This window comes from Bradysia coprophila, assembly GCF_014529535.1.
Source record: "Bradysia coprophila strain Holo2 chromosome IV unlocalized genomic scaffold, BU_Bcop_v1 contig_84, whole genome shotgun sequence".
Classification (NCBI taxonomy): domain Eukaryota; kingdom Metazoa; phylum Arthropoda; class Insecta; order Diptera; family Sciaridae; genus Bradysia; species Bradysia coprophila.
This window is the reverse complement of record NW_023503376.1, coordinates 5,029,770-5,048,164: the sequence shown is the minus strand read 5'-3', so window position 1 is coordinate 5,048,164 and position 18,395 is coordinate 5,029,770. Positions and strand designations below refer to the sequence as shown.

The 18,395-nt window shown below is 36.6% G+C and overlaps 1 protein-coding gene across 1 annotated transcript in view; it reads right to left on the bottom strand.

Moving 5' to 3' along the window:
- Positions 1-17,011, bottom strand: part of LOC119072596 (D-beta-hydroxybutyrate dehydrogenase, mitochondrial) — a 36,471-nt gene extending 19,460 nt beyond the window's left edge. The window contains exons 1-4 of the mRNA XM_037177851.1: positions 16,867-17,011; positions 16,567-16,721; positions 3,517-3,603; positions 1,089-1,250 (exon numbers count right to left, since the gene is read on the bottom strand). Coding sequence (XP_037033746.1) covers positions 1,089-1,250; positions 3,517-3,603; positions 16,567-16,584 — 267 coding nt within the window. The 5' untranslated portion in view covers positions 16,585-16,721; positions 16,867-17,011. The remainder of the gene's footprint in view (positions 1-1,088; positions 1,251-3,516; positions 3,604-16,566; positions 16,722-16,866) is intronic.
- Between the last annotated feature and the right edge of the window lie 1,384 nt (positions 17,012-18,395).

Below are 18,395 nucleotides of genomic sequence, written 5' to 3'. Positions count from 1 at the left end.
TTCTCATAAATTTCACTTTATTCAGATTTTGTAGTACAAAGTGTGCCACATCGACATCACAATTATTTTGTGAAAGAGTTCAGCTACTGTCATGGAATATTATGTATACTTATTGGCCTCATACCACAGGCTAAACAAAATCATTTGTCTCTCAGGAAATATAAGTTAAAAACCAAAAGGTCACATTTTCGATGTTAGACAATCTTGGCAGTGGCACCTTTTGGACCATCGGTTTCTTCGGTAGTTTTGTAGAGTTTTCAAAGCTCTACATTTCACTAGAACATTGTTTTCAAAAATGCTTTCAATTTTCCGAGTTATGACCATCGGAAACTTAAAGTCGTCCGGGGGGACTTCTTCCCGGGCTCCATCGGATCCATCAACCACATGCCCGGACACAGTTTTCGATGATCTACGTTTTCCGCACACAGGCTATGGCGGTCCTTAAAATTTGCAAAATTCGATACGCCCTATTAGGCACATATTTATGCACCCTGATAAGCAGGCTCGCAACTAAGACTATAAGTAGAAACACATGAGCATTGACTCAGAACAACCGATTCATAAAGTGCTTTCACTGAAAATGTCTTCCGTTCAATGGATGGTAAAAGGCGCGAAATTATATTCTCCTCTATAAGTTAAACGACGCAACAAGTTGCATAACGAAAACTTACCAATTCACTGAACGGAGAACAATACTAAAAATTTTCCTATGTTTGGTGTTCGACCGACTGCCTCCGGCAGCACTATCAAAATGATCTACATCTACCTACTACGTCTCCATTACATACATATACATAACAACTAATGTAACCTTTACAGTCTGATTTATAGTATTGTGGGATTTTCTTTCGTCATTAGTGCCTTCCCAAATGAAAACAAACTTTCAACATTAATATTTGAGAACTGTTGTACTGTATGTACGTCGTGCACAACAGATAATCAGTGTAAATACTCATTTTACTCGCACACCATACCATGGTCATATATAAATCACAAAATAATTCTGTGAAAAGAGAATTGTATTGGCTGTACGTTCCATGTTCCATATACGTTAGAAACTAAAATTCTTAATAGCAATTTTCACATACCTTCAAGTGATGATAAAATAGAATAGCTCCAACAACCGACAAAGCGAACCATATAAAGAGGGTGAATGTTGACACTTGTGAGATTCTTAATAAATTTAATAAACCAGACAAAATAATGGCCACAGCGTGACAGCACAATAGGGGAAGTAATAGTCTGTCGAACTAGAAACAATGTGGAAATTAGATAAAAAAAATAAGCGAACGAAAAATCAACGTTAAAATGGCAAAGTTATTTATGTCGCTACGTTATGCAAAGTTATGCTTAAGTAGAATCTCTGAATTTTTCTTTCTTTTTTGATTTAGTTGCCGTTTTGATTTGATTTGCATTTTATGGTAGAAACTAACAATATGTGACGAAGGTGAATTTTATTATTCTGAATGTATCATTTGATTAGGAAGAAGTAGGTGGGCGTCATCATTTATTCCTCGTGAAACAAAACGATAACTATGAGGGAAATTTGAATCTTATTGTTTATTTAACAATTCTCGCTGCGAGACAATTTCTTGTGCTTAATCGACTGCATAGCTAACAATTCCCGCTCTGAATTTAAATTCTATTTTTGAGTGTAAAAATGTGACATGAAGTCGTCATAGCAATGACATAGATTTGAAGTGGTATGGATATACTTAGGTTAAACTAGAGTCTATCTCTATATTTAGGGGTTTTTTGTCGTGTTTTCGCTGATATCTTTTTACAAAAATGCTTCCTCGAAAATGTAATCACAACAGATGTGCTAGCTTTAAATAAAAAATTGGTTGGTTTGATAGTTTGACCAGGAGAGGTATTGTGGTATCAATTATCTATCAACTCTACCCATGGAAGATAGGGTACGATTCACTTTTTCACTGAAAGATGTCGCTGGAACGAAGCTAATGTCAACAGAAAAATAATTAAATTTTTACTCGACGGATTTTAGTCAAACTTTAGTCTCTTCACATTGGCTTTGTTGCAGCGACATCTTTCAGTGAAATATGAAATCGTATTCTATAGTTAGAGTTGACATAGAATAGAGAAAAGAAAACTGATGACATAATCCCTCACCAGTTCCGAGGTCAATAGTTTCCCTAACCTCTCAGAGATGATTAAACTGTCACAATCAAATCTTTTTTTTTCGAATTTGTGGTATTTTCGAAAAATCCAGGTGGTGTTCCTTTCTATGTCAAACTTGGCATTTTGACTGGTAAAATCATTTTCCGCTAATCGTCGCACCCTTAGATCTTGTAAAAAGATATCAGCTAAATACAATACCTAAAAAACGCCCTTATGTAGGCTTTTCAACAAAGCATCCATCCCTTATCTTCGGCATCGATAATTTGATTAGAATTATCCGCAAAAATGATTTCAATTGACGAACTTTGATTGTTTATCGATTCCATTTTGGTTATGAATTGAATTGTAACGTAAATTGAGCAAAATATTCGGTCACACCTATATGTCAGAGCCTAATATTTGGGAATCGTTTTTGAGAATTTTTGGGAATTTAGGAAATTTTTGGGAATTTTTGTGAATTTAGGTAATTTTTGGGAATTTTTGGGAATTTAGGGAATTTTTGGGAATTTAGGGAATTTTTGGGAATTTTTGAGAATTTTTGGGAATTTTGGGAATTTAGAGAATTAATTCCCAAATATTAGGCTCTGCTATATGTAGAAGGCTATATAAAGCACTGTTCTGGGTCCAAATGGTTTAATTTACGTTTAACTGAACCTGACCTCGACCTGAACTGGTCAGATTCAGGTTAAGTTCTGCACTTGTCAGATTCAGGTTAAGTTCTGAACTGGTCAGATTCAGGTTAAGTTCTGAACTGGTTAGATTCAGGTTAAGTTGAGAATGAGATCTCCTGAATATTAGACTAATTCGTCGGTTTTTAAATGAAATCATTAACCAAGTTCAAAAACTAAACAAATTTAACCAACAAAGTGAAATCAACATTTTGACTGGATGCCTGAAACTCTGACAGAAGCCAGAGCTCGTGACTTCGATTTGTTTAAAGATTTAAGAAGATCTCTGACAATAATGGTATTCCGTAAATGAGTCTATGCAGTTAAGAGATACCTTTCAGAAACGACTTAGTCTGTTACTTCCTTTGACTGAAACAACTGTTTTAACATATCTAAATTTCGCTATTTAAGAGCGTTCACCCCTTGACAAATTTCTAGCCTACATTTGTGCGCAAGAATATTCGTTTTTTGAAGAGAAATCATCAAAAAACGAATATTTTTGCGCACAAATGTAGGCTAGAAATTTCCCAAGGGGCGAGCGCTCTTAAGAAGTCAGTAGCTAGATTTCATCACTTTTTCTTGTGGATGTTGTTGACAACAGAATGACTAAAAGTTTAAATCAAACCAGCAAATAACTAAACCAAAGAAGCGAAAATTAATTTTGATTTCAATAAATATTTTAGTGATAACAACGAGAACAATAAATTACCAGGTCCCATGGCATTTCTTTCGATGCTTGTACTGGCACAATGGATCCGCGGCGTGGTTTCAATGAACCCCGTCGCTTTGTCGATACCTGCAAAGAAATGCAAAACCTTTTAAACATTTGCAATTTTTCATTTTGGCATATTATTAATTCGGTGGGCGGCTTGTTCTTTTCTTTTGATTTGCAATATTGTGTTTTAATGTGCTTTGCACAAAGGGAGACGACGACGTACAGTTCAATGGCGTCTATAAAATTTAATGAAATCTTCGATATTAATAAAAGTGAATTTATTTTCGTGCTCCTGGGTATAGCAGTAGCTTCATGGGGATACGAATCTATTTTTCGATTTGGATTCAAAAACGCTGTTTTTTACGCAGTGTATAATGCGACTGGATATACCATTCTATTTCAACGATTAAAATTTAGTTGTTGACAAATACATTTGAATTATCAGACTCTAATCACCGATTTCGCACTTTTAAAATAAACTCTGGCTTAATTCCAGGCCAGAAGGCAAAGCAGAGCAAAAAAAAAAATTTGTGTTTATAAATTAAATATTATCTTACGTAACGTTGCGAATGAATTATAATGCAACTTTTTTTTTTGATTCTGTTTCGACTAGCGTGAGCAATTTTAACGTTTTAAAAATATCTTTGATTTATTTTCAAAGTCTATTTAGAACATAAATGAATAACATTATTTTTTGTAGGTTTATTTTCAAGTATTTTGGAATTGCGTGGGCGGGAATCAGTGCCGGCTTAAGTTGTCCAGAGTTTCGATATGGGTAGTAGAGTGTAACACGAATTAAATCTTTCCGCTGATCATAAGAAAGATGATTTGAATTTCGATAATTTTATGATTGCAGGAAGTGTTGAGGAGTCAGAGCGTAGGAACTAATTACAAAGTCATGCAAAATTGAAATACGATCCGAGTAGGAAATGGCATTTTCTGAGTTCATCTCTTCCCTTCCACGCCTTTGCACATTTTCCGACCATCCCCACCGATAAGGTTGTGGCGCACTGATAAAAAAGATTTTGGCGGTGTACTTCGGATATGTATGATATACTTCTGTTATGCATAGTATGCGTCGGGTATGTATGGCAAACCTGTCGTATGTAAGTTTACGTACGATATGTGTGCCATACATCTCACGCGTGTAGTCGACGTAGGACATGTGTAAAATTTTGGTATGTGTAACTTCATCGCAAAATTACCTCATACGCCCAACACGTTTGAGAAAAGCACACGTTTAGGATGTTTGTATACGCATGGTAAGTATGATGTCAAAAGATCGTACTTGTTGTGCGTTAACATTCGTACACTGTGCATTTTATATTAATAGCAACTATGTCAAGTCCTTTACGTACATGAGATGAATGTATCTGTATCAGGATTTTAGGATTCACTTAAAAACAGAAATATTAAATTCAGTCATTTAAATTTCAAAACGTTTTATTCCCTGAGTTCCAATCTCATACTGTTGAAATATCGAAATATTGCGCAAAAAGAAGAAGAAGGAATTACGATTACGATTCTCGATATTAGGTCATTGTCATATACCATAGTTCTAATTAGAATAAAAAAAATATTTTCAAAGTTTCATATGTGTGTCATGTAAGTAAACGTATAGCATGTATAAGTACTTTGTGTGCAAACGTGCTCCACGTTTACCTACTTCTACCAACGCTTCACAATACAACTATCAATGAAGTATGTCTTAATTGCAACGTTGGTTGAAGCGCCGCTTTGAGATCAAGAGGTCCCCAGTTCAAACCCAGCACCAAACATGGAGAAAATTTTTATTTAAGAAAAAGTTACGATATAAATGAATAAAAACACGAAAAATAAAAAAAATAAAATTAAAAAGAACGAAATTTGACGAAATAATGTACATCAAAATTTCATTTTATTTCGGATACCAGAGCAAACGTACTGGACGTTTACTGACGCAGTGCACGTGTGCTAAACGTTCCCGAAGTTCGATCCAAAAATAGCTGTCTGCCAGCCAATTTACACGTCCACTACGTACAGTACACGTCCAGCGCGTTAACTTTTCTATCAGTGCGAATAGTCAATTATGAAATTATTGTTCTATGTCGTAAAATTTCGGTGTGTTTGGGACTAAACCTACCTTGCCCGTTTCTCTTCTATATACTCATTGAAGAGTATAACCTGAAGTGAATCATAATTTGCCGATCCATGAAGCAATTGTCTTCTTCTCGTCTTTTCTACCTCTTAACACATTCATTCCTGAACCCAATACCACATATGTATATAGAAATACAGTTAAAACAATGCTCTGATCTGATATATCTCGCAATGAGAATGGACTTTTTTACCTGCCGTCTTAAGAAAGACGCACAGGGGTTTTTTTAGAGGGTCTACGGATTATCTGTTTAAGAAAAGAAATTTCGTCCATTGATCCATCGTTCACTCAGAGTCTCAGCGTCAGTTTTTCACCATATTCAAGACTTCAACCGAGCTTAACAGAACAATAAAAACCATGTTGTAAATGAGAGCATAGGTTCTTTATGTTCCATTTTGTAAAAGGGAGCATAATCAACTGATGTTCCATATTGTAAATAGCTATCGAATCATTTCTCAATTCCATCAACAATTATATTTGAAGGGATCACGGATCTTTTCACTCACGTACAGAAGAACTAAGTTTTTGTTTCATCCTAAAAACAATGTAATTCCTCTGGGAGCTAATGATTTGGGGATTTAATTAATTAATTTCATTTTAAGTCCAAAAAAGATTCGTTAGCGTCTCTCGTCCATTATGAGTGGTTTTTCCCGTTTATTTTTACCGCCACCTGAAGCTATGATTTGCAAGCAAATTACTAAAATTATTTTTGGATTAACCTCTGGCTCGGATCAACAGGAATCGAAGAATCACTGTTGATATTTTACTGATACTGATAAATCATTATAGTGTGCTATACTAACTGCTAGATCGAATAAGACAATAAAACTTTGGCAAAATTCTTTTTCATGAAAACAAACATCCTTTCCATAAAACGTCCTGAGCATTACAAACGGTGGTGTGTAATAGGTGCTCTTACGAAACGTATATTACTGTCTTTGTAAAACAAATATATCGCTTACAGTACAAACGTTACACTGGGTGGTAATATATAGAAAGTCTGTATTTTTCACATTCACACAAAAACAATCAACGTGACATTTTGTCTAACAAAAATGCATAAACTTTCATCTTATGACTTTGTTTTTGTATGAAAAATCAACTCCCCATTTCCTTTATCTCTTTACGTTTCTATTCCACAGTTTCAAGTAAATATACCTGCCATTCGCCCGTAGTAAAACACGATAAATTTTAAAGCAAAAAGGAAACTATTTCCTTCAACGTGAAAAGTAGAAATTTATTTAACATTTAGCAAAAGAGTATACGAGCGTAGCCTGTAGCAACTCTTCCGACGAAGTATATTTTCTGTTGTGATTTTCTGCAATAGAAGCTTTATGAACGGAAAACATTAGTTTGATACGGATGGAACAGGTAATGTTTTGGAAAATTTGACTCTCGTTTCATGGGCTTTAAAACATTCTATTCGAACAAATCAACAAATGTTATTTCTGCAACTGGCAATCATTGCACGACACAAGTATATTGTGACACCCATTTCGGTTCGGAAAATTTAATGAACGAGTGGGAAAAAGGAAAGCGATATGTAATAGTGAGAAAAGAAGTGGGGAGAATTAACGAATGGAACCGGTTCAAGTTTTTTTTCAATCTTATTGAATTCAACGAAAAGAAAAAGCCATCGTTGGGTTACTTGTTTCAGGTTAGGTCTGTCTTAAGTGGATTTGTTTGAAGGACGTCTGAATTTATTCTCCTCGTTATCTACCAGCGTACCACATTCGGACAATAGAACCATATTTTAAGAGTGTCACAGGAACTTTTTCCATTTTTTCCAAAACTTTCCTACAGTCACAGGCAGTGAAATTTCAGCATAAATTTGTTTCAGCTGTTTTTCAGCTGATCCACACATATAATCAAAACTGTTAACACTTGCTTATACGGTTGAAGCTGCTACACGCACACGCATGGTAGTGGTAAAATCGTATAAAGACGTATAAACAGTTTTGGTTGTTTGTGTGGATCAGCTGAAGTAAATTCATGCTGAAATTTCACTGTAACTGTAAATTTTTCCAATTTTCCTCTAAATTTTCTAGTTTTTCCTGAAAAATATTTTGGAAAAATATAGAAAAATTGTGAAAATACTGGAAAAAGTGGGAAAACGGGAAAATGTTTTCCTAAAAATAGTTCCTGGTGTCTCAAAAACGTTAAATTTAGTTTTTGATGTTTACGAAGTACTGGGGTCTTATAGGTTAACGCATACATTTTGTAACACGTCGAATTGGATTCCCTGAGTAAGGGAAAACCTATTGTGGTTCTCCAGAGACAAGTTTTTGCTTGTAGGTCGGCCAAATTTCAACGGATTACTACTTCGATCGCTTTATTAGATAGGTATTGACCGTATCAGGGGAAAAAAAAGTTTATGGAATTCGGTTCACCAGAGCGTGAGCTAGGTCTATTGGAATGAGCGCATACAATGAACGTGTAGTATTTTGTCAATATCTCGATAACAAGGAAGAGAATGGATAGAGCAGAGAATGAAGTGACAGAGATGAATAGTTCCATATTAAAGGGTGTTTGATATGAATAGGAGTTTCGTACGGGTCGGCGTTAGCTTATGTTGTGACTCTAGTTTTGATGTGCTAACAAACACAACAGTAAGCTACCTATAATGGTAAATAAACGAAATATTGCCACCGAATGCGATTTTTTTTATGGTAATCAAATCGGACCGAAATACGATATTAGATATCGCCAAAGAATATTACGAAGATTTGTTTTCATCGAAACGTCCCAGACCGAATTCTACGACAGAAGAAGACAGACCAGTCGTTAGGAACGTAGGATCAGAAGATCTGCCTGACATACTTGTTGAAGAAGTAAAGGCTGCAGTCAACGAAATGAAAAACAAAAAGTCACCTGGTGAAGATGGTGTTCCCATCGAAGCCATTAAACTAGGTGGAGACTCCCTATTAAGTGCAATAACGGCTTTGTTCAATCAGTGCCTCCAATGGGAAAAAATCCCGGAAGCATGGGAAAATGCAGAGATCACATTACCGCACAAAAAAGGGGACATAACAAAGCTAGAAAATTACCGGCCCATAAGTCTTTTATCAACACTGTACAAGCTATTCATGAAAATCATCACAAAAAGGAACACGAAAAAGTTCGACTTCTACCAACCAGTCGAACAAGGTGGATTTAGATCAGGTTTCAGCACGAACGATCATTTACAAGTGATGAGAACGTTGATTGAAAAATGCAACGAATACAAGATTAGCATAGTCTTGATATTCATTGACTTCGAAAAAGCTTTTGATTCAGTTGAAACATGGTCGATATGGGACTCATTGGACGAATGTAGAGTGGACTCAAGGTACTCCAAGGTGCTCCAATATGTGTACGAAAATGCTACGTCATGTATTAAACTTCATGAGAACACGACGAAATTCAGGCTAGGTCGAGGTGTAAGACAGGGTGTCACCATCTCACCGAAACTGTTCACATCAGTCCTGGAGAGTGTTTTCAAGAAATTAGACTGGAGCAAAAAGGGAATTGACATAAAAGGAGAATTCCTTAGTCATCTCCGTTTCGCAGATGACATTGTCCTAGTCGCACTAAATCTATACCAAGCACAAGTCATGTTAGAAGAGTTAAATGAAGAGGCTAACAAAGTTGGTCTCAAGATGAACTTATCTAAAACGAAAATCATGACAAACATTGACGACGACAGACAAATAAAAATTGGAGATACAGTTATTGAAAGAGTCGACAGCTATGTATACCTTGGTCGCAAACTGAAATTAGGTCTAGACAACCAAACTGCAGAAATCAAGCGTAGAATTGGTCTTGGATGGGCAGCTTTCGGGAAACTTAGCCTGATTTTCAAAAGCAAAATGAATAATAGTCTAAAACGGAAAGTTTTCGATAGGTGTGTCCTTCCAGTGTTGACATATGGAGCAGAAACGTTAACATTAACCAAAGCATCTGAAAATAAGTTGAGAGTGGCACAAAGAGCCATGGAACGAAGTATGCTTGGAATTACACTCAGAGACAAAATGACAAACCAATGGATTCGCCAACAAACAAAAGTCGTTGATGTCATGGAAAGAATTGCGTCTCTAAAGTGGAGTTGGGCAGGACATATTGCAAGAAGGACAGATGACCGTTGGACCAAAGCCATCATGGACTGGAGACCCCCCACAACAAGACCTGTCGGAAGACCACCAGAGAGATGGACAAACGGAATAAAGAAATACATCAAAGGTACATATGGACACACGAACTGGCAACAAGTGGCAATGGATCGTACAACATGGAAAAATTTAGGGAAGGCCTACATCCAGCAGTGGATACAAACAGGCTAAAGAAGAAGAAGAGAAGAAGAATCAAGCTGCAAAATCTCCTTATTGTCACGTAAGAAATGATTTTCGTTTAGTTTAAGGTTGGATTTACATATAGCAATGCAAATGAAACCTAACGCGACGCAGCATCTAAAATTTCTTTTGTTTGTTCACATCGTACAAAAGAAATTTTAAGTGGAATTTTGCATTAGGTGTCTTCTGCATTGCTATGCAAATCCATAATAAGAATGTTTGTCTAAAACATCTGCATAAACGAAATTTGCATGTTACCGAGACGAAAGTGTGGGAGTTCAATATTTTTTGTATTTCCGTGGCCTTGTATGTGTGCTCGTACTACCAAAGTAAAGCAAAATTGCTTAAAAACAACTGTCCAGTAAGATACGTAAGGTTAAGGCTCCGTGATGAAATTTAGCAATTAAATTTTGCTACATAGGAAAGCACCTGCCGGAGATCGTTGCTTATTTTTGACGTCGCTGTCTATCAGTTTCTAAAAAAGGTTAAATTTCACTCGAAATACTTTGAGAAAAGTTCTGTAACCTATTCCACGAACATCGACCAACTGCACGTACACCATTCTAAAGTTCATTTTGTGTGTTTTCCATCCACACACTTATATCCGACGACCTCAGCCACCGTTCGTTTTGGAAATGTTCGCTGTAATATCAAAGTGCCATAAAGTTAAACTCTTTAGGAAAACATTGCACGAGTCGGAAAAACAAGAGTAAAACTTATGCAGAAAATTTTCACGGATAGAAGAGATTGCAAATTATGATAGCACGTTTTCGATGTTAAATGCACGGTTAACCCATTTAACCGAATATTTTCGTTGTAATATTTTTATTAGTGTTTTGTATGGCGGATAAAAGAGTTTTAATGTACTGAAGTAAACAAATTGAAATTGGATTGCGGAATTTTATGGAGTCTTACGTTTCAATATTTCCCAGATCCAGTACCGTGGATGCTTTGAACTTTGCGGGCGGTGTGAGAACATTAAGTGGCAAAGCGCATGTTGATGATGTTTCATTCTTGGGGCATTCACCGATAAAAGTCACACAGTTTATGCATGCCGTCTGTTCATTATAGTTTTACATGTTTAGACACCGAAAACTGTGTTTTTAATCAATCAAGCACTTTTTATCTCCCTCAGACATAACTAGAGATAAAAAGGCGAAAAGTAGAATTTTCGTGTCAATTTTGTTGATCTGAGGCGTAGTTGACGTTAATAAAAATACGAAATTTTGACTACGCCTCGGATCAACAAAATTCACACGAAAACTCGAGTTTTCATCTTTTTATCCCTAGTCATGTAAAATACTATTGCATTTCATACATAGGGACAAGGAGATGAAAAGTAGAGTTTTCGTGTGATTTTTGTTCATCCGAGACGCAGCCGAGGAGAATAAACAAATACTAAGCTTTTCATTTTTAAGGGGCGTTGACAGTAGAGCTTGAAGCATGAAACGTTTTTGACGTATTGACGTATATGTCTTGACAATATAGGAATGATCAAGGCACTCGTATCGCCCGTAGTCACCTCCAAGCTGGTGAAGGAATGTAAGGAATACCTGAACCTTCTTGGTCTGAGCAATCGGATCAATTTGGTCTGGGTACCAGGACATTCCGGCGTGGAGGGAAATGAGGAAGCAGATAAGCTGGCCAAAGAAGGCTCGGCGACTCAGGCAAACGGGCCAGAACCGTACCTTCCGATCCGATTCCACAGTCAGAGTGTAAAAGAGCACTGGAAGACTGGGTTAAGCGTAAACAAGCAGAACGCTGGAAAGCGTATAATGGAGACGTTCACACGAAATGCTTCTTCCCTAAGCCTAACAAAAAATGGGCCAAAGATTTGCTCAAAATGGACCGAAATCGCATCAGAAGAGTAGTAGGAGCGATTACGGGACATTGCGGGCTGAATCGGCACATGAATAAGTTGAGGCTTTCGGACACTCCGTGATGTTCCTGCGATCTAGAAGAAGAAACGGGTGCACACTTGATATGTGACTGCCCCAAATTTCTTCAACTAAGACGCAGGATGCTCGGAGACTACGAGGTGGTTCCTTCGGAAATTGCTGCAATAGGACCTGACATCTTAGACAGGAAGGCTACCATGATTTACATGATGACTGGGAATGGAAACAAAGGATCAACAGATCTGTGTTTCGAGATCTTAAATGATCGTCCCAAACTGATAAATCTAGACGTATTGATAAAATATTGGTCGTACCTGGGACGGGACAAATAAAAGTCACGTTCGACTTCGCCTCAGATCAAAAGACTTCACACAGAAAAAAGAAGAATTCTCTGTGCTAGTAGCCGGATTTCAAGATCATTATCCATTTTGTCGGAACAGTGTACCTTTAAAAGGTGAAAATTCAATGAAAAATCGATATGCGAGTTCAAACATTACACATAAATAGTCACCATATTAAAGGTACGTGCACTTATTATGCTGCAAACACCCATGAATCTATTCTCAGCGCTGGTATTAAGAAACAACAGAGCAAATGTTTAAAATTGTTGTGTGCAATTGATAAACATTTGTACTGTCCTTACATGACTAAATCGAATAAAAACTCGAATTATGGGAAAATTAAACGTTTTTTGAAATGAAACAAAAAATAAAATGGAGGAAAAATTCAGGCTGAAATAGCAAATGGAACCACGCTACTTTAGAGAAGACATGTTAATTAAATGAACTATTTATCTGTCTCTAGTGTTTCCATAATATTTAAACAAAAATTGGCGTTGAGAAGAGCTCAGAAAAAGTAGTTTTTATGACACCATTTCGTTTGGATGTTATTTAACTCATGAAAATTTGAAGTTTTTGCTTGGATCAGACAGTCGACATGGTTGAACACCCCGTAATTTACAAAAAATGATACCTAAACTGACAAAGTATGATACAGAAGCCATATTTTACATATCATCAAATTCAAAATGTCAAAACAATTTTTTTTCTTTTTTGTCTGCAAAAAATATGCCTCCAGTTTCATTTCAACGTAAGAAATTGCCTTGATTCATGGTATATCCGGTTTCGCAATTACCTAAGAGATACAGCAATCTTATAATTCTCTTTGAAACAGAAGAAGAAAATTGTTGTGATTGAATTAAATTGCATTTATATACACAGCTTCGTTGACAAGAGAAACAGAGATTTGAATTGATTGTATGAATCAGACCTCCCACACCTCCTGAAACTCCAAAAATTTCAAAAATGCTCCTAAAATTTCCTAAATCTCTTAAAATGAGCCTACGAACATCTCATTAAACCCCTATTAAAACCAACCAAACTCATATAAATCAAGGTCAATGAGGGATTCTTTTGAAAAACAGCTTACGGAAATCGGACGCATTTTACAATGGACTTTTTTATATGTGCCTAGAAAGTACTCCGGCCCTAGAAGCCAAAACCACTTTCAAAAAAATTCTTCGAAGTTTGTGTGGCTGGTGAAAGGTGATCAAAAACAGAAAACTTGCACTTTTCTTACAAACATTTCTCCAGTTACACGAGCTGTACAGGGCCGTATGGGGTGTCATTAGAAAGGTAATCACATGTACTATTGAGCCGAATAGAGACTCATTGGTTTTAAAATTAATCCACACTGAAATATGTGCAGTTGAAGTTTTCAACAGAAAATTTGCACTTTTCTTACCAATATTTCTCCAGTTACACGAGCCGTACATGGTGGTGTGGGGTATCATTTGAAAGGTAATTTTATGTGCTTTTGTGCCAAATAGGGTCTTATGGGGGTTTGAAAGCATCTACGATGAAATTTGAGAATTTGAAATGTTTAAGTGCCCATATTTCATCGCATATACATCCTAACTCCATAAGACCCTATAAGACCCTGAGAAATATTAGTAAGAAAAGTGCAAGTTTTCGGTTGAAAACTTCAACTGCACATATTTCAGTGTGGATTAATTTTAAAACCAATGAGTCTCTATTCGGCTCAATAGTACATGTGATTACCTTTCTAATGACACCCCACACGACCCTATACGGCTTGTGTACCTGGAGAAATTTTGGTAAGAAAAGTGCAAATTTTCGGCTTTCGATCGCTTTTCACCAGCCATAAAAGCTTCGAAGAATTTTTTTGAGAGTGGTTTTGGTTTCTAGGGTCGAAGTCCTTTCTAGGTACCTATAAAAAGTTCCACTAGAAAACACGCCCGATTTCGGTAGGGTGTTTTTCAAGAGAATCCTTCAATACAATCAGTAGAAAATTTCTGACATCTCAGTGAAGTTATGTTTTTGGTAATATTGGATTTGGCAAATGTTCAAAATAGAACTTAGAGCTTTTTGGTAACTTTGGGTGACAACAATTTTTGTGAATAGATCCATTTCTCATCCTGTAAATTCGACATAAAAATACCTAGCCTACCTCCTAAAAATATCCTAAAACCCAAGTCCTAAAATAGGAAGATTTATGAAGCGTGGGAGGCCTGAAAAAAATCATCATACATAGCCCATAAGGTCTTTGGGTAGACAACCAGTTTTTTTTTATCATTTTCATCAGTGCAACAAACCCAGTTCCACATATGAAGTTTACTTGCAGCAAAATTAGAAGGAGTATAGAATACCAGCGTCTTCCAACCCAACAATGATTTTACCGATAAGCCGTGTGACATTTCTCAACTCAACTACCGCAGACCCGAACCAATTTACCGTTTCTAGTTTGTGTCCACGTCCGGCAGATCGTTTTTTTATCTGCAGCGGTTGAATTCTCACACTGGTCACTCAATCGAGTAGTGGGAAGCAACGGAGTAAGCCATTACGCCATGAGTTACCAATTTGGTATAATTAAATCTGTGATCCAATCTATTAGATGCCTCTAAACTTCCGTTTCGAACATCCAAGGAGTCAGGCTAGTTCCAAATTCGAATGATGTGATAACTAGCGCATTCTGTAATGCTTCCTCATATTATTCTAATAGGTATTTTTCGCAATTCCGGTCCATAATCATCACCTTTCCATGCATCCATTTAATGTCGTTTTGAAGGTATTTATTTCACTGTATTCCTGGACACAGTGCGATATCAACTTTTTTTCGCACGCTAAAGAACCTATTACCTTTAACGAAGGCTAAATTTTTATAAATAAAAATCTTGCATTGACCAGAAATCGAACCCCCGACACCAAAAGGTTTTTGAACACAAAGCAGCGACTATAGCCATTCGGCTATAGTGTCACACAATTATACCGAACGTATTGTTGAAGCGTATATACTAAGCATTGACTACTCGATTTCATTCAACGCGTCTCTTTACATCACATTGCAATGTGTATTATAATGCAGCCTTCTTGATCGTTCAAATGAATTTCTGTATACACAAAAATTTTGGAACAAAATGTAGGACATGTTTTGCATTCAGGGCTTACTTTAGAGAATTTTAATTCTGAAAATTCCGAAAATTCTGAAAAAGTTCCGAAAAAGTTCTGAAAAATTCCGAAAAATTATTTCAGAATTTTTAGGAACTTTTTCGGAATTTTTTCAGAATTTTCGGAACTTTCAGAATTAAAATTCTCTAAAGTAAGCCCTGTTTGCATTGGAAAGGTGATTATGGCCCGAAATTGCGAAAAACGTTGTATCTACCACGGTAGGTATTCCGGTATTTTTTCGCACACGACGTCTTGTCGACCTCGGCTTCGCCTCGGGTCGACAATCGAAATCTAGTGCGAAAAAATACCTTCATACCTACCTTGGTAGATAAATAACTATTACATGACTAGGGACAAAAACATGAAAAGTAGAGTTTTCGTGTGAATTTTGTTGATCCGAGGCGAAGCCGAGGTCAGTAAACACACGAAAACGAGACTTTTATTTTTTATTCCGAGTTATGTAATGGATTTTACATGCTAAGGACGTCGAAAGTAGTGCTTGAAACATGAAAAGTACGGTTTTCGACGCATCTAGCTAGCATGTAAAAAGATTTTTGCTACGGCCTGAAATGTTCATTTCTATTTTATGTTGATCGCAAAATAACAACAGTTCATTCACTCGATAAACAATGATTGTAATTGCCGAAAACTCATTCTCAATGATAATGGGATCTCCGCACTTTATTTTTCTCGTAAGAAAATATTGAAGCAAAGTAAATTAGCAATCCCTCAAGAACGTGTTCGTTTAAGATATCAAAACTTTCAACTATCTGAAAACTTTAAACCGCTGCATCAATCTCATACGTCTCATATCACGTTCCTCCTTGTCTTAAACAATTGAATTTGGAATTTAATTGCTCGCAAAAGGTAACATATCAGAAAGCTAGACGGGGAAAAAAGAGCAACATCACTTGAACCGCTGATTCCAACATAAAACGTTAAGTGTATTAACCTCCACATAATTTGGCAGTCGTTCAATAAACGAATTTTGTAAGTTAACTTTAACAATTGCAACCTTTAACATTTGCGCGTGTGTTCATTCGTGTTGCACTTAATAATACACACTGCACTTAATGCTCGCGCTAAATCGTGCCGGTGCTTGTAATAATATTATTGGTATCCCAATTTATGGGGGTCATGTGACTACTTTTGCTATGCATGTGCGGCAATTTTATTGGAGTTAGGAATAATTAAAATTATGTAATTTTACTTACCGCTGATTGCCCAGGCATTCTGTTTTATATTTGTAGGAGATATATGTGTCGAAAATGATGCAAACTGCAGACGAATATGAGTATGAATTGAGAACAGTGTTCTTTTTCGCCGACTCCGAAACGTTATTTCAACTGAATTTTGCACGAGATTTTCACTGTAACAATTTTCGTTCTATAAACAAATGATCGAAATTTTCGTATAATATTAGAAGATTAGGCTTTTAGCTAAAGGAATAGCATAGAAAATAACAACAACAACAACAAAAAAGAAAAACCGTTTCTCTGTTTACTGTTACTCACTAGAAAAGCAAACCTGTTCGATTTATTTTCTTTTTAGAAAAAAAAATCTATTTTTAGAAAATCGGAAAAGAATTTGTATTTTTATCGTATTGAAATTAACTCTCGTATTATATCGATGGAATTATAAAAATTTCTGTTTCTAATTTTTGCTTTGAGAAGGAAATTTTTTTTTTCTCATTTGATCCACGACATTATAAAATGTATATAAATCGGCGCGATGTGTTTAATTATACAATTCGACTGAGTTAGAATCGAGGAAAAACTAAAACGATGTATCCCGTTTATTATAGAACTGATGAAGACGCGACCGACACACCGCGGCGCTGTTATTTTACTGACTCGCAAGTTTTGATGATAAAAATAAAATTTTATTAAAAATTCAAATGAGTGAGATGAGTGTGTTCTGGTCAGCGTGTATTTATTTTGGTGTATACGTAATGTCATAACGCATATATAAATGGTTGCCTAATCGGACATTTTAGACGAGTTGCAAATTTAACATTTATTTCAGTATGTGATGATAATGATGGGTTTCATTGGTTCTGACTGATTTTTCCTGAACATTTGTTCGTTACATTTTATTGCAGAGTTTTATTCTTTATATACGTAACGTAGAGCCGGTATAATTATAGGGTCTACCGCTTCTTTTGAATAAGAAATACTTACCAGATTTTTTCTAGATTTCATCAGTTAGGGTGATCATTTCTGATCAATGCACACAGATCATGGGATCCTTTGTACTACCCTGTCATCATTAAAATCTTGAAGCCCTTTTCAGGACCTCAACTCCTTCTCAACCTATTACCTTACGCTCTACACGAGCCACTCCAGGCGAGCAAACTGATCCCTATGATTAGGTACCAAAATGATCAGCTAATCTCTAGGGCAGAAAGCAAAGAGTGACTGGCGTCAACCTCGCTTCATTAGATTGTGATTGTCAGAAAGCCACTGGGAGGACGGCTGCGTCTCACCCCTTAGGCCTTACACTAATGAAAGCAAGTAAGCCTGTGATTTACATTCCGCTCGATATTAACCTGGTCCAGTCTCATATTTCATCAGACTAGCCCGTTCGAACGTAAGCGTTCTCTGCAGTGAGCCAATATAAAAGCCGAGCCAGGCAGAAGCGTCACTCAACAGTGTGCCACCAAATGGCCAACCGCCAAACTTTACCATTATTTAGCCCAAAAGCCCTTACTTCCAAATTAGACTGACGAACCAGCCACCTTTGAGAAGAGGGCCTTCGGTGCAAAAGGCAAGGTGACAGCTTGTCCAGATTATGACACACTACTGAATAGCACAACGACCCGACACGGCGACCATATCGTCCCTTTGCAAAGAGTTTTGCACAACATCGAGTACATTCCCCGGATATAAATTCAGAGAGCTGTACACTGAATGCTGTCTCTACGAGGAATCAAAATAAAAGCCGGTAAAAACTAGCATCTCTCAGCAGCATAACACCACCAATCCATCCGTCGACCTTGTCCACTCTATAGCCCGAAAGCCTAAGCTCTATGAATAGTCCGGAT